Source organism: Jaculus jaculus, chromosome 10, assembly GCF_020740685.1.
Source record: "Jaculus jaculus isolate mJacJac1 chromosome 10, mJacJac1.mat.Y.cur, whole genome shotgun sequence".
Classification (NCBI taxonomy): domain Eukaryota; kingdom Metazoa; phylum Chordata; class Mammalia; order Rodentia; family Dipodidae; genus Jaculus; species Jaculus jaculus.
This window is the reverse complement of record NC_059111.1, coordinates 9208903-9224122: the sequence shown is the minus strand read 5'-3', so window position 1 is coordinate 9224122 and position 15220 is coordinate 9208903. Positions and strand designations below refer to the sequence as shown.

The 15220-nt window shown below is 41.6% G+C and overlaps 1 protein-coding gene across 4 annotated transcripts in view; it reads left to right on the top strand.

The window, feature by feature from the left end:
• Vps13c (vacuolar protein sorting 13 homolog C) overlaps nucleotides 1–15220 on the top strand; it is a 163087-nt gene that overhangs the window by 93285 nt on the left and 54582 nt on the right. For all 4 annotated transcript variants that reach the window (XM_004662514.2, XM_004662513.2, XM_004662516.2 and 1 more), the window contains 7 exons: nucleotides 365–669; nucleotides 1831–1978; nucleotides 4407–4557; nucleotides 6722–6831; nucleotides 8993–9162; nucleotides 12069–12316; nucleotides 14190–14419. In XM_004662514.2, coding sequence (XP_004662571.2) covers nucleotides 365–669; nucleotides 1831–1978; nucleotides 4407–4557; nucleotides 6722–6831; nucleotides 8993–9162; nucleotides 12069–12316; nucleotides 14190–14419 — 1362 coding nt within the window. The remainder of the gene's footprint in view (nucleotides 1–364; nucleotides 670–1830; nucleotides 1979–4406; nucleotides 4558–6721; nucleotides 6832–8992; nucleotides 9163–12068; nucleotides 12317–14189; nucleotides 14420–15220) is intronic.

Sequence of the window (15220 nt, the reverse complement as noted above, 5' to 3'; positions counted from 1 at the left end):
ACAAAGTAAAATGATACATATGTATGAAAATATCATAATAAAACCAAAAAAGATAAAGATTTATAAACAGCTGTGAGGAAAATATATTACAGAAGTCAAATGAGTCTGAAAAACTGTGAGTGAAAGTTACAGAGCTCTTCCTAGAGTGAGCAGGGTCTTACTTTATTCCAGATGGACCTAGAACTCAGTCTGTAGCTAGGCTGTCCTTGAACTCATGGAGATCCCCCTACCTCAGCCTCCCAATTGTTGGGATTGAAGGCCTTCATACCACTTCGCCCAGCTTTCTCCTCTTTCATTTAGCTTTTCTTTTAAAATGCGTGGCCTTTGTGGGGAGCTCTCTAACTGTATCGCTCTTTCCTTACAGAACTTTCTCAACAATTTCCAAACTGCTAAAGAAACCTTGAGTGCAGCCACAGCACAGGCTGCGGAGAGAGCTGCTTCCAGCATGAAGGACCTGGCGCAGAAGAGCTACCGACTCCTGATGGACATCTATCTGAAAGCACCTGTCATTGTCATTCCCCAGTCTTCAGTGTCCCCAAATGCAGTCATAGCAGATCTGGGTCTAATCAGAGTTGAAAATGCATTTAGCTTGGTTCCTATGGAACAGTATTCCCTCCCCCCTGTCCTTGATAAAATGAAAGTCCAGCTTACTCAGTTGAAGCTGTCCAGGTACAGTATGTAGTTAATTGCACAGTACTGACTAGAACTAGTGTTTTCATAGATATTTTTTTGCCTGAGTTATTTCTTATTCTGGTCATTTATGACTCTCATTCCACATTTCTAGCAATCATGGACCTTGGTTGGTGGTTAGTGGTGGGTTTTGTAGGAGCGGTGGTCTTTCTTACTGCCCTTGTGATATCCCCTTCTAAGAAGACGAACTGTGGTGAAGTTGAGCCACACGAGGGCTGCTCTGCAGCCATGGCACTGCTCTCAGGCCTTTGGGGTGCCAGGCAGTGGGCGGCATCATTTGGGTCACAGCTTTGAGATTAGCCTGAGTGAAATAGTTAGACTCCACCTAAAAAACATACTTATAGTTTGCTTAATAAAAGTTTATTTCTCTCTTAATTTTATTTTATACATAGCTATGTTTTTTGGGTAGATTGGAGGAAACGTCCTAACTCATAGTAAGATTTAATACATCTCATTCCTAAACCTTGCCCAATGTAGGGCTTTTCAGGGAAGTGTCTGAAGGGAATGTGTTGGCCGTGTTGAGGAGCAGACGTACTTGTCAGAAAGCTAGTTGAGGCTCTCGTGCTGTGCCTTTACTTTAACGTTCAAGGCTGATACATGCCCGTCCCCTACCCAGAGTGCCGAGAAATACTAATACCACGTTAAGAGCTAAGATTCCAGTCACGTTTAGGAAAGTATGACAATTGTATGGCAGAGTGCTGTTAATAACCAAGCAGTTTTGGTGGAAGGCAGTGTGAATAATGCAATAGTCAGATAACAGCAAGAGCATCTTTGAAAGTGTTATTACATTTTTAGATAATTCTGCAGATCAACCAAGACTTGGATTGATTTCTGAAAAGTATATGTTTAAAATAATTCTGGTAACAGCTCCCAGATGTTTAGGAAAACAGTTTGGAAACATATAAATTAGGAGTCCTCATTTTAAAATGTCAATTTGAAAATACGTACTTTTTTTGTTTGTTTGTTTGTTTTGTTTTGAGGTAGGGTCTCACTCTAGCTTAGGCTGACCTGGAATTCACTATGTAGTATCTGGGTGGCTTCAAACTCACAGTGATCCTCCTACCTCTGCCTCCCTAGTGCTGGGATTAAAGGTATGCACTGTGCATAGTTATTTTTAATGCATTCATGTTACTCTTTCAGAACTATTTTGCAAGCTGGCTTGCCACAGAATGATATTGAAATTTTAAAACCAGTCAATATGCTTTTGTCCATACAACGGAATTTATCAGCAACATGGTATGTGCAAATTCCAGGCATGGAAATAAAAGGAAAACTGAAACCTATGCAGGTATGTGTCTGTTATTAAATATGAAAATAAAATGGGTTTTTGTCATTGATATTAGTGCAGTTTATAGGGTATATAAAAAAGGAATTTGGGGCTGGAGAGATGGCATAGTGGTTAAGGTGCTATCCTGCAAATCAGAAGGACCCAGGTTTGATTGATTGCCCAGGACCCCCATAAGCCAGATACACAGGTGGCACATGTGTCTGGAGTTCATTTGCATTGGCTGGAGGCCCTGGCACACCCATATTCTTCCCCTCTCTCTCTCTCTCTCTCTCTCTCTCTCTCTCTCTCTCTCTTTCTCTCTGATTCTGCCTCTTTCTCTCTCAAATAATTTATTTTTTTAAAAAGGGATCCTTAACTACAGTTCAGATCATCCTAGTTTCACATTTTCTGTATTTCATTTTAATTAGACATTTGGGGAAGCCAGCAAGAAGTCTGAAATGAAACTTATGGAGGTCTACTGAATATATTTTTCTTAATTTTTAAATATTCTAATAAATTCTTAATGGAAATTGTAAAAGAATTCTACTTGAGATTCAGATACCTCATTCAAAATACTTTAGTCATATCTTTTCTAAATTTAGGATTTTTTTATTATTTTTGAGACAGAGAGAGAGAGAGAATGGGCGTGCCTGGCCCTTCAGCCACTGTGAACAAACTCCGGATGCGTGTGCCCCCTTATGTGCATGTGTGACATCGCGCTCTTGTGTCACTGTGCTTACGGCTATGTTGGGACCTGGGGATGTGAATATGAGTTCTTAGGCTTCACAGCCAAGTGACTTAACCACTGAGCAATCTCTCCAGCCTTAAGTTTCGGATTTTCTTATTGACACGCTGCACATATTTATGAGGTGCGTAGAAACCCTTCCTTATTTAGATACATTTACTTGAAAGGCAAGTCTGTTTATTTGGCAGAAGTTTTGATGGTGCAGTGTTGGTCTATGAACTTTTCCTGCTCCTGGTTATAGCTGGAAAGGATAGCAAGCAGGTGACAGCAAGAAGTTGTTTCCTGTAGGCAGTTTGACTGTCCTTAAAGAACTCTGGTGCTGCCTTTCTGAAGTGTCTTTAACACTTACAGAAGGTCCACTAATACATGATACAGTTCCTTTTTTTTCTTTTGTTTTTTTAAGGTAGGGTCTTACTTTCTATCCCAGGCTGACCTGGAATTTACTATGTAGTCTCAGGGTGGCCTTGAACTCATGGCGATCCTCCTACCTCTGCCTCCCGAGTGCTGGGATTAAAGGTGTGTGCCACCATGCCTGGCTTACAATTATTATTATTATTATAATAATTTTTTTAGTTTTAGTTTTAGTTTTTCAAGGTCAGGCCTCACTCTAGTCCAGGCTGACCTGGAATTCACTATGTAGTCTCAGGGTGGCCTTGAACTCACAGTGATTCTCCTACCTCTGCCTCCTGAGTGCTGGGATTAAAGGTGTGCCCCACCACGCCCGGCTTACAGTTACTATTTTTAATCCTTAGCAAGTGAAGTGGGGAAGTCCACTGCTGTTCAGGCAGGTCTAATATCTTGGTTGCTGTCACAGGTGGAAATGGATGCCCCAGGGAGATTTAAGATGCGACTGTCACACTCTGGTAACAGAGGGCAGAGGTGTGCAGTAAGCAAATAGTCCATGTTGGCTGTTGTTACATATTTCCCTGTTTTCATTGAGACAGGAGAGTAAGCAGTTTTTGGACACAGGGTACCTTGTTGTTCAGAGGTGAATTCTTGAAAGAGCCCTGAGTTTATGGCTGTTGGCTCTACCTGCCTCGCGTCCTTCAGCCTCTCAGGAGGACGCTTCCTTTCTTCTCCTAGAGATACAACGAGCCATTTGTTAAGGACGCTAGTAATGGCTGTGCGCTTGGGACAGGCAGAGCTGGTGCACGACTGCCTGACTCGGAGCTCTTGCCTTTCTGGTTTCTTTCCTACACTCCCTTGTGTAGTAAAACATGAACAAGATGCTGCCTTCCTGGGCTGTGTTGGGCTCTGAAAGTTACAGCCAGATGTGCACACTGAGCATGCAGCTGCACAGACACAAACTCTTTGCATTCCTTTTTGGTAGAGACAAGAAGCTGAGCACATCCTCCCTGTGTTGAGTTTAAAGGGAAGTAAGTGATGCTGGAGGGGCTGCGGTTCTGGCTGAGAAGCGAGCGGAACCGAGTGGAGATGAAAGTGAGGCCCAGGAACGCAGTGGCTTAGTCCCAGCTCAGACCGCAAGGGTCGGGGCTCCAGAGGCCGAGGCTTGGCTGTGGCCGGACCCCGGGCACCATGCTTCACCTGGAGAAGGTGAAAAGCTCCTCTGCTGATACTTGTGGTCCAGATTATGTGCCACCTCGAGATAGAAGAGCCGTTAGGGAATTTGCGAAGCTGTAAATTAAGACATAGTAGTAGTATTTCTATTCTTACTATTGTTAACAAATTATTGATGACTCCCAGGTTGCTCTCAGTGAAGATGACCTGACAGTGCTAATGAAGATCTTGCTGGAGAACCTTGGGGAGGCTTCGTCACAGCCCAGTCCTACCCAGTTGGCACAGGAAGCTGTAAGAGTGAAGAAAGACACTCAGAGTGGGCCCGACTGCCTCAAAGGTATACAGATGAACTGTTGTGTCCATTACTGAAAACCGATAGTCTGCCATCTTCAGTAGTGTTTCAGCTGCCTAACACAGTGTTTGATGGACTTACCTAGTCTTGTATGTTCCCCGTGGAAAATCTGTGGGAGCCGCAGCTCCCACACGAACACGTTCCCACTGCCTATCACGGGATGTGTCGGGGTTCTCTAGAGGAACAGAACTGAGAGAATTATGTATGCAGGGGATTTATTAGATCATCTTTGACAGCACAGCTGGGCAGTCCAACAGTGGCTGCTGTGTGTGCAGGCTGGGGGCCGGGAGCCTGGTGGCTGTTAGCTCTGTGAGGCGGGACGCTTCAGCCGTGCTGGTCTGGCATGGGGGGTCTAGGGGATTGGTGGAGGCCATGAATCCTCTGTCCATGTTGGAGGTGACGGAGTTAAGTTCTGTTGTCAGTGCAGGATGTTAGCAGCTGGGTGCAGGCACTCCTAGCAAGGATCCAGGGCAGCCTGGCAAAAAGGATGTTTCTTCCTGGAATCTCTCTTTTTTTTAAAATTTATTATCTTTTTTTTTCTTTTCAATTTTTTTTAACAACAATGATTATAAGAAACATCACATGATAATACCCTCCCTCCCCCCACTTTCCCCTTGTCCTGGAATCTTTATGTATAGCCACCAGAAGGGCTGTCCGCCCTTGGATGGTCTTTCTCCCTCAGTTCCCAGACATGCCCCCCCCCCCAAAGAAAAACCAAACAAAACCCTGCCTGAGAGGCATGCCTCTTGGCTTCTGATCTGATCAGCCATTACAAATATGTTTTTAAATTTTGAGGCTCTTTTTTGCTTTCTTAAGCAGATTATATGAAATATAATTTCCCCTTCCTCCCTCCCTTCCTCTTTGAGGCAGGTTTCACTTCGTAGCCCAGGCTGGCTGAAATCCCATGATGCTCCTGTCTCAGAGAACTGAGCGCTATGCCTGCGGTTGTGCCCTACTAATTTTGGTTTCATCTTCACTGGTATCAGGTGTTACTAGAGACAGTAGTATTTACATGACCAAAAGAATGTGAGCATTTTGCCCTTAAAACCAGTGGTTTCAGGCTCTTACTTGTGGCTCTGTAATGCTCCCAGGCCGTGGCTTAATTGACAGACTCTTAGTTAATGTGGCACCAACATGCTTTCTTCTGCTAGTAAGCCAGGCATGCTTTGGCATGGACAGGTGTGACTGTCGGGTATGCAGTGGTTTTATAAGCTTGATGAAGTCCATGTCTCCCCCAGTGTGGGTTTGTATTGTGATATAGACAAATGCTAGAAAAGTAAGCTGTTGTTACTGTGAGTCCAGAGCTGTGCAGAGACAAGTGTCAGGCCGATGTTGGTGAATAATGATCTTGTTACACCAGTCATGATGAGGCTGTGTTTCTGGTTCTCACTGTATGGTTAGTGTGGCATCTGGGAAAAGTGTGTGTTCAGATGCAAGCTGCAAAGATGGTGGAAAATGGAAGACAAATTATTTTCAGAAATAATTGAGTAAAACCTCAAGATTTTCTAATTTAGAGAATCCTTGTTTTTCTAATAACTTGAAGGGCCAACCATTCTATATGATGACCTGCAAATAGAAACAGTCTCTGAAAGGATTATCAAGTCACTTGATCAGAGGGACTGAACACAGGACCCATATTGCCTGCCCTGTCTGTCTCAAGATAAGAGACGTCAGTTTTCCGAGGCTCCACCCTGAGCCTGATGAGCTTGGTTTGGCTCTACTAGTGGGTTATATTCTGGTCTTCTTACAAAGGAGATGAATTAAAGATGCTCAAAAGTATCTACGACTGGGAGAAGGTTTTTCCAGTTGTCTCATGTGTGATGCAGTATTTGACTTTTCTGTCATGATCTCTTGAAGATGACTGAACCAGTTGGGAATAAAGTGCTGTGGTAATTAGAAATTGCAGTAAATGGTCTTACTTTGGAGGGACATTGAGAACATCGTCGTGATTCTCTTTACAAGACCTCTATTCCACCTCTGACACTATCCTCAATACTTAAGAGTGACCACTGCCATTTTTACCACCTCACAATTTGTTATATAAATGTGATAGAAAGTATGACAAAAGTTCAGAGTAAAAAATCATCATTGGTGTATGAAATACTAACCCTACCTGGATGCTTTATGATGTTCATGTTTGAACCATCAGAACAAGATCTGAGAGACCCAAAGCCTTCCATGGACCAGGAGGTCACACTTCAGTTCGACTTCCACTTTGACTCTCTTTCCATTATCCTTTATAACAATGATGTCAATCAGGTATGTAATCTGTTTCTTTTACTAGATATAAATCTTAAGCTATTGATACTTCACTTTTGAATATTAGCATTTTTTGCTATGTTTGTTAAAATTTTTATTATATCTATAAAATTCTGAAAAATATGGTTGGTCCTATCCTCAGCTTTCACTTTGCTAGTTTTCCTAGCTAAGGAAAATCATTCAGGGTTTCTTTCCAGGGAACATCAGCACCAAAATGCATTTGTATCTACCATTAACAGAGGAATTGTGTAGATGAGTGACTGATTATGTGTTCAATTTTGAACATCAGTAGGTAGAACAATTTAAGAAGAATAATAGTAGCTTTGGAGCCTTTGATGGTTATTTTTAATACACAATACATAATGATTAATTGTGTTTTTAAATATTCATTTATTTGGGAGAGAAAGAGCCAGATAGAGAAGGGGAGGGGGAAGGAGGGAGAGAGAGAGAACAAACATGTACACTAGGTCCTCCGGCCACTGCCAACGATCTCCAGATGCATGCACCACCTCGTGCATCTGGCTGACGAAGGTCCTGGGGAAGTGAATCTGAGTCCTTAGGCATCATAGGCAAGCACTTTAACTGCAAAGCCATCTCTCCAACCCTTAATTGTGTTTTTATTGAACAAATAAGAGTCATATATAAGTCTTATATAATATGTAATAAATTTATAATAGGAAATTCAGTCACAGAATTGAAGAACCCAGGCCTGGGGGCACAATGAATAAAACTAAATAATGTATCAATAGTACTTTAGAAAGTTACATTTTATTATTATCTTTTAATAAATAAATATTCATATGTAAATTATGGCATATATTAACACCCATGACCTGTATTTATTACAGGTGTTGTATCTGTTGTTAGTTTTCATTTGCATATGCTGATTCATACTTCATATTTTCTGGCACTTGTATATTGTTTATACATTTATGCTTTCATATAATACCTATAATTTGTGCGATAAACTGCCCAAAGTTCTGATGTTGATCTTAATGCAAACACCAGACAATGTCCGTGTAGAAAATACAAGTTAAGGCACTCCTCCTGTCACTTGAGGACCACGGTCTGCCACTTCCCCAGCCTTAGAATTCTGCTGCCCTCTGCTTCTTTCAGTGCTGAGTACTGTCGGTTTCTTCTCTGAGGGGACATCGTCCGTGTTGCCATTTCTCACTGCTTTATTTCCAACTTTTCATAGCTCATGCTGTGCTGTGATGGCTTCCTTTCATTTGTCCTAGGCATCAGCACACGTTCACTTCCCGAGTGATTCTCAGGTGGCCACTTACAGCATGGCATTCTGCTTAGAGACATTCAGGGTTACACTGTGCAAGCTTCCATTGGCTCCTAATTGTCTGCACTAGTAACTGTTAGGAAATAGTCTGTTTGCCTTCTCCAGTGTACTGTAGGGCATTTCTGTCAATGGTTAAAAAGTTTGTGAATTACTTTTATCTTTGTAAGTAAAGTATTCAACATTTGTCAATAGTAATAAACTTGGTATGGTAGCACATGCCTGTAATCCTAGCACTTAGGAAGTGGCAGTAGAATGGTCAGAAGTTCAGGGCCAACCTTGGCTACATAAGTGAATCAGATAGAGGCCTGCCTGGATTACATGAGACCCTGTCTCAAAACAAATACATGTATACACACACACACACACACACACACACACACACACACACCCTTCCCTAACCAAACCACAAAAAGTTTGCCAGTAATAATCACATTCAGACCCAATTTGGATGCCCCCATAATGTCTGTAATGAGAGAAAATAGAAAGGTCTAACCAGTGTGCCAAGGATTACACATTTGCACATATGTATTCACAGACATGTGTAGTACTGTGTTCCATGTGATTTAATATACACATGTGGAGGCCAGAAAATATCTACAGTTATTCTGGTGTGCTACCAATGACTGGTTTAAAAAAAATTTTTTTTTTAATTTTGTTATTTTTTTTAGCATGGGTTCTGGGGATTGAACTCAGGTCCTCATGCCTGTAAGGCAGGCATTTTACTGAACAGGCTAGCTCCCTAGTTTCCTAGAACTCATTTTAAGATTTGTGAGTTAATTTACCTTTAAGCTTTGATTGCAGAAACGTATGTGAAAGTAATTATGTAATATTTAGAGATAATTGTTTATTTTGCTTAAAACTGTGCCACAGGACCCGGAACTTTCATTTCATAATGAGAGCTTCCGTCTCGGAGAGCTCAGACTACATCTGATGGTGTCTGCAGGGAGGATGTTCAAGGACGGCTCAATGGATGTCAGCCTTAAACTTAAGACTTGCACGCTTGATGACCTCAGAGAAGGAATTGAGAGAGCAAGCTCCAGGTTTGTCCCACAGGTGTTCGCTGGACCACAGTTCAGGTTGACATGGTGCGCCTGACTTTGCTAGGTGTATGGTCATCAACAGACATCTCTGGCTTTGGTCATGTTCCCTGACTTGAGTTATATGAAGAAGTGCTTTTTATCAGACTTGGCTGCTTTAAAGTGTAAGAGAAATTTATTAATAAGATGGAGGAACATCTTAAAAACAGCAGTCAGAGAATGTCAGAGTTTTCGTCATTAAGTCCTCAAGGGTAATGTGTTGCTAATACACTTTTCACACTTGTTTCCAGCAGGCAGAACTTTACTTTTTTTTAAAAGTCTAGGTTTTAAATACTCCTTTATCCTGCTTTTGTCATGGAATGTCCTTATTTCTCAATCTATTTGAATGGATAGCTTTGCAGGGTAAAGTAACTTTGGTTGACAGTTTTTATCTTTCAGAATTTGGAATACATCACTCCAAGCCCTTTTGGCTTTTAAAGTTTGTGTTGAGTAATCTGCTGTAATCCTGATAGGCTTGCCTTTGTAGGTAACTTGATTTTTCTCTAACTGCTTTCAATATTTTTTCTTTGGATTATGTGTTTGGTAGTTTGGTTATAATATGGCGAGGAGAGGTTCTTTCCAGGTTTTGTCTGGCTGGGGTTCTGAAGGCTTTCTGTATCTGCATTGGTACCTCTTTCCCAATTTGGGGGAAGTTTTCTTCTATGATTTTGTTGAAGATGTCTACTATGCCTTTGGAGTGAAATTCTTCTTCTGTGCTCTGAATTCTTATGTTTGATCTTTTCATAGTGTCCCAAATATCTTGAAATTCCCATTCATACTTTTCTATTAGTTTGTCTTTCTCTTTGTTGGACTGTATTAGATCTGCCACCTGGTCTTCTAGCTTAGATATTCTGTCCTCTCCTTCAGACATCCTACTGGTAAGATTCTCTCCAGAGTTTTTTGTTTCATTAACTGTATTCTTCATTGCTAGTAATTCTGACTGGTTTTTCTTTATTACTTCTATTTCCTTATTTATGTCTTGTATTGACTTCTTTATTTCATTAAATCGGTGTCCTGTGTCGTCTTTGATTCCTTTGATTTCCTCTTTGATTCCTTTGATTTGTTCTTTGACTTCTTTGAACATACAATCATTCTTTTGAAATCTTTCTCAGGCATTTCCTCTAACTCGTTCTCACTGGAGGTCATTTCTGATGCATTAATACTGTTAGGTGGATTTATATTGTCTTGATTTTTAGTGTTTCTTGTGTTATAACATATATATTTTTGCATCTTGGGTTAAGTTAATGCTTGGATTTTCTAGCTAGCTGGGTATTCTTAGCTGTATCAATTGATTTGATGTTATATATCTTCAGGGTAGGAGCTTAAGGTGTTAGGTATGGCTCTTAACACTCTCAGAGTATCTACAAAGATGTTCCTAGGGGTTGAATTTGCCTGCTATGGGAGTATTCAAGTAGGCTGAGTGGAACAAAATACAGATAGATTCTAAAATATAACTACACAATGTATACATTCAATGAAAGACAGCACCAAGTATTTGCAAGAGTAGGTATTATAACGACCAGATCCTCTATCAACAAAGAGGTTAAGATTTCTGGTCTGCTGAGGGTTCCAAGTCAGCTTGTGACCAAGTGAGCCCCTTCCCTGGTGCAATCCCAGTTATTTTGGATGAATTTGGTCTCAGTTATGTGTCCCTCTTTGGTGTCCTATGGCTTCAAGTTGGCTGGCTGGATCGCTGGGCCACTGTTCTGTTTTCTGGAGGTGGGCACTGGCTTTTCCTGGGGGGCAAGCTGAGCCTGGCAGCTGTGGCCCCACAGACCTGGCACTGCCGCTGCTGGAGCCGCCGCTGCTGGAGGCAACGCTGCCAATGCTGGAGCAGCTTCTGCTGGAGCCAAAGCCGCCGCTGCTGGGGCCACTTAGGCCTTCCTGTGTGGGCTCTGGATGCCCTGGATCTCTCCTACTTCTCTGCTGCCGTTTTAATTTCTTATACACCTCACTTTTTAGTAAAAGTGTGTATTTTGCTGGGTATTCTTTGGCTTTTTCTCCACTAGGCTGCTTTGGTATGGTTCCTAAGCTGCCATCTTAACTGGAAGTCCCTTGCTAGGTTTTAAAACATTACTGCAATTTTTAATAACAATAGGTCACATTATGAAAACATTTTGAAAGATGAATTTCTATCAGTCTGTTTTAAAGTGTGGCAATATGTAACTTCAGAGGCTTAATTATGCTTCTGTTATTTTCTCACATGAATGTAATATTTGCAGAAAAACTTGCTACTTACACTTGGACTCCATTGGGTATTTACTGGATGCTGCTGAGTCCTGTGTTTTTCTGAGAAGCGAATAAGAGAGGCTAGCCTGCAGCCAGTCTGTATGTTGCAGAGGTTATGTCAGGGTCGCTGGCTCCCCACTGCTCTGTGGCAGTAGTGAGGCATGAATGTGTTCATCAGCAAGTTGTCCTAATGTTCTCAGCACAGGCGACAATGGATGAGCAACAGCGTTGCAGGAACTGACAGACATGTGTTGATCTGGGCATCGAGTGCTTTGGGAATCAAATTATATAGATACATTTTTGTAAGGAGGGTTTATTTAGTAAAGAGGTTGTCTTACATTTTGATGGTCTACATTTGGGTTTTACTAAACACCTAAATAGGTTTCCAGCCACATGTGTTTTTCTAGTGTTGCGTTGTATTTATAAAATATCGTATAATCACTGATCACATGACTCTTCCTTTGGATATTATGGGACCATATCTTGGTTGCTAATTGGGTAACTAGATTTTAATTATCACTGATTTATGTTCTGTTAGATTAGAAACAGAAAGGTAAAAGATTGTTAAATTGTCTAGGCACAGTTCTACCTCTTGTTTCATTAATAACAATAAAACAACGAGTGGTCTATGTGTTTTTCAGGATGATTGACAAAAAGAGTGATCAAGATGGCAGCAGTTCTATGATTGATGTAAGTTACAGACAGGATGCAAGTGGACGTCAGGTCAGCGCTGTGCTTGACAAGCTGTATGTGTGCGCCAGCGTGGAGTTCCTGATGACCGTGGCAGATTTCTTCCTCAAAGCTGTGCCCCAGAGTCCAGAAACCATGGCAAAAGAAATACAGATCCCAACCAGGCACACTGCCACAGGGAGAGGCAAGGCGGAGAAAGGTGAGCAGAATGTACCTGTCCCAGAGCGCAGCTGATCCACTTGAGCGAAACTAACACACAAGGCAGAAGAGAACTGGAGAAAGTCGGGTTAGGCTTTTTGACATATGCGGTTCTGTGTAAAACTTCAGTACAGAAACATTTTTCAGAGAGGTACAGTGGAAGTACCTTGGACCAGGGGCCCAGAAACTACTCTGGCCCTGACAGTACCACTCAGTCTTAACCCATCCAGACATGGAGCAGTCCTGGGTCAGTGGTTCATCACCTGCTCTATAGAAGGGGAACGTTTTAGGTAAAGAAAAGACTTTACAGAATGTGCTCACATTGAAGAGCAGTTGAAAAGACAGAAGGAGAAGTTGTGGACACGGGAGGACACAGCGTGACTCACCTGGACATCCTAACTCATTACTGTCTCAGGAAGACTTGGCAAATGTCTTGCCCAGGGGGATGCTAAAGCCATTTCAACTCTTTAGTTGTTTTTAATAGTTTATTTTATTTATTTATTTGACAGAGAAAGAGGGAGGGGGAGAGAGAGAGGGAGAGAGAGAATAGGCGCACCAGGGCCTCCAGCCACTGAAAACGAACTTCAGATGTGTCTGCCCCCTTGTGCATCTGGCTAATGTGGGTCCTGGGGGGATCGAACTTGGGTCTTTGGCTTTGTAGGCAAATGCACTAAGCCATCCCTCCAGCCATCTTTACTTTTTATATTCCCATATTACCAAGTAGATTGGTGATTTTCTATGTTAAGTTACAATCATTTGAGGGAGGCTTTTTTTTGTCTCTAATACAAAACAAACAAGACTGGAAAAATAATTTAAAAAAAATTTTTTTTTGTTTATTTTATTTATTTGAGAGTAACAGAGAGACAAAGAGGAAGATAGATAGAGAGAGAATGGGTGCTCCAGGGCCCCCAGCTGCTAAAAACGAACTCCAGACGCGTGTGCCCCCTTGTGCATCTTTTTTTTTTTTTTTGGTTTTTTTTCGAGGTAGGGTCTCACTGTAGCCCAGGCTGACCTGGAATTCACTATGGAGTCTCAGGGTGGCCTTGAACTCATAGCAATCCTCCTACCTCTGCCTCCCGAGTGCTGGGATTAAAGGCGTGCGCCACCACGCCCGGCTCCCTTGTGCATCTTGCTAACGTGGGTCCTGGGGAATTGAGCCTCGGACCGGGCTCCTTAGGCTTCACAGGCAAGCGTTTAACCACTAAGCCATTTCTCCAGCCCGGAAAAATAATTTTTATTGGCAAGGTCAGAATATTATTTCTCATTTACCTATAATAATTTTTAAATAGTAATATATCTTTGTATTCATGAATATCCTGAATAAATGTATACTGCAGATCTATACTGCAGACACTGATGTCAACAAGTGAATGGATCATGTCCCTCAGTCTATTCCTGTCCCAGGGACTTCTCTCTCTGTGGTTCTGCTCCTTTTCACTGTAGCTCAACACAGCGCATCATGTGCTTACATATACTGTTGCACTCTGCAGACACTGATGCCAACAAGGGAAGGGATCGTCTCCTTGAGTCTCTGTTTTCCTCCTGGGGACTTCTCTCTCTACAGTTCTCTCCTTGTTGTCACAGCTAGCACAGTGCATTATGTACTTAAATCCACAACTGCCTTCATTCTGCCCAGAAGACCTTCAAAACCAGATAATCTGTGATATTTAATGAGAATGATTTTCTTTGGAAAGATTTCAGGTTGCATTTTATTGAACATTCAGCATTTGTTGGTAATCATTAAATTATTATTGATGAGTTATTACTAATTTCACAATAATGGGAAAATATTGTGATGAACTTAGCAACTTGTAGATAATACTTAGTCAGTGAAGATTATCTTGAAGTATTTTCTGTCTCTATTGTTTCTTCAGATGATCCTGTGAGGCCGAATATGACATTGAAGGCTGTGATCACAGACCCGGAAGTGGTATTTGTTGCCAACCTGACGAAGGCCGACGCTCCTGCGCTGACAGCCTCCTTCCAGTGTAACCTCTCGCTGTCAACGTCCAGGCTGGAGCAGATGATGGAAGCTTCTGTGAGAGACCTGAAAGTGCTCGCCTGCCCTTTCCTCAGAGAGAGGAGGGAGAACAACACTACCACAGTAAGGAGTCCCACGCGTCCTCTTCACAGAGGATGGTAGAGGGCTGGCTCCTGGCCTCCTGGAATGGGGCAGCCCTGGAGACCTCACAGTTACTCTCTGTACACTTGGGCTTAAGTCCCCAAGACGTTTGGTGTGTTAGTCATGACCATGACAGAGCTAGGAGCCACCTGCAGAGGAGTTTTCTTTGTATCGTACCAGTCCTCTTGCACAGCTTTTGAATTTTTACTGAAACTTAATATTTTTTCAGCTGTTTCTTTGTTTCTTAATGGATACCCAGTGAGCAAATTAAAAAAAAAACTAAACAGGTAAACTTTGTATGAAAAAAAATTTCAACTGGAATTACATGACCAAAAATAGGTGGTTGTGTTCTGTTCATTAAGTCAACTTAAATCATGTTTTTACATTATTGTTGAAACTATGATTTTAGTTTGTTAACTTACTTATACCAATTACTTTTTAATGTTCCAATGATAATTTTATGGTAAAAGAAACACAATATTTGACTCACTTGCAGTATTTTATGAATTAAAAAAACTCATGAGGTAAGTGGTTTGCATGAAGAAATGTAGTCTAGGTGTCACCTGCACTTTATCATGAAATAGACTGTGACAGGTCAGCATTTGACTTGTCCAAGAAACCTGATAGTGATTGTTCCACAGAAAACTCATCCCATCTTTGAAACATAATAGCCATACCATAGTCACTACCCCACTTAGTCCATGGGTTAGCTTATTTTATAACTTTGATGATATATAATGATACATAAGATATAGACTTCATAGTTTTAATCATCAGGTTTGA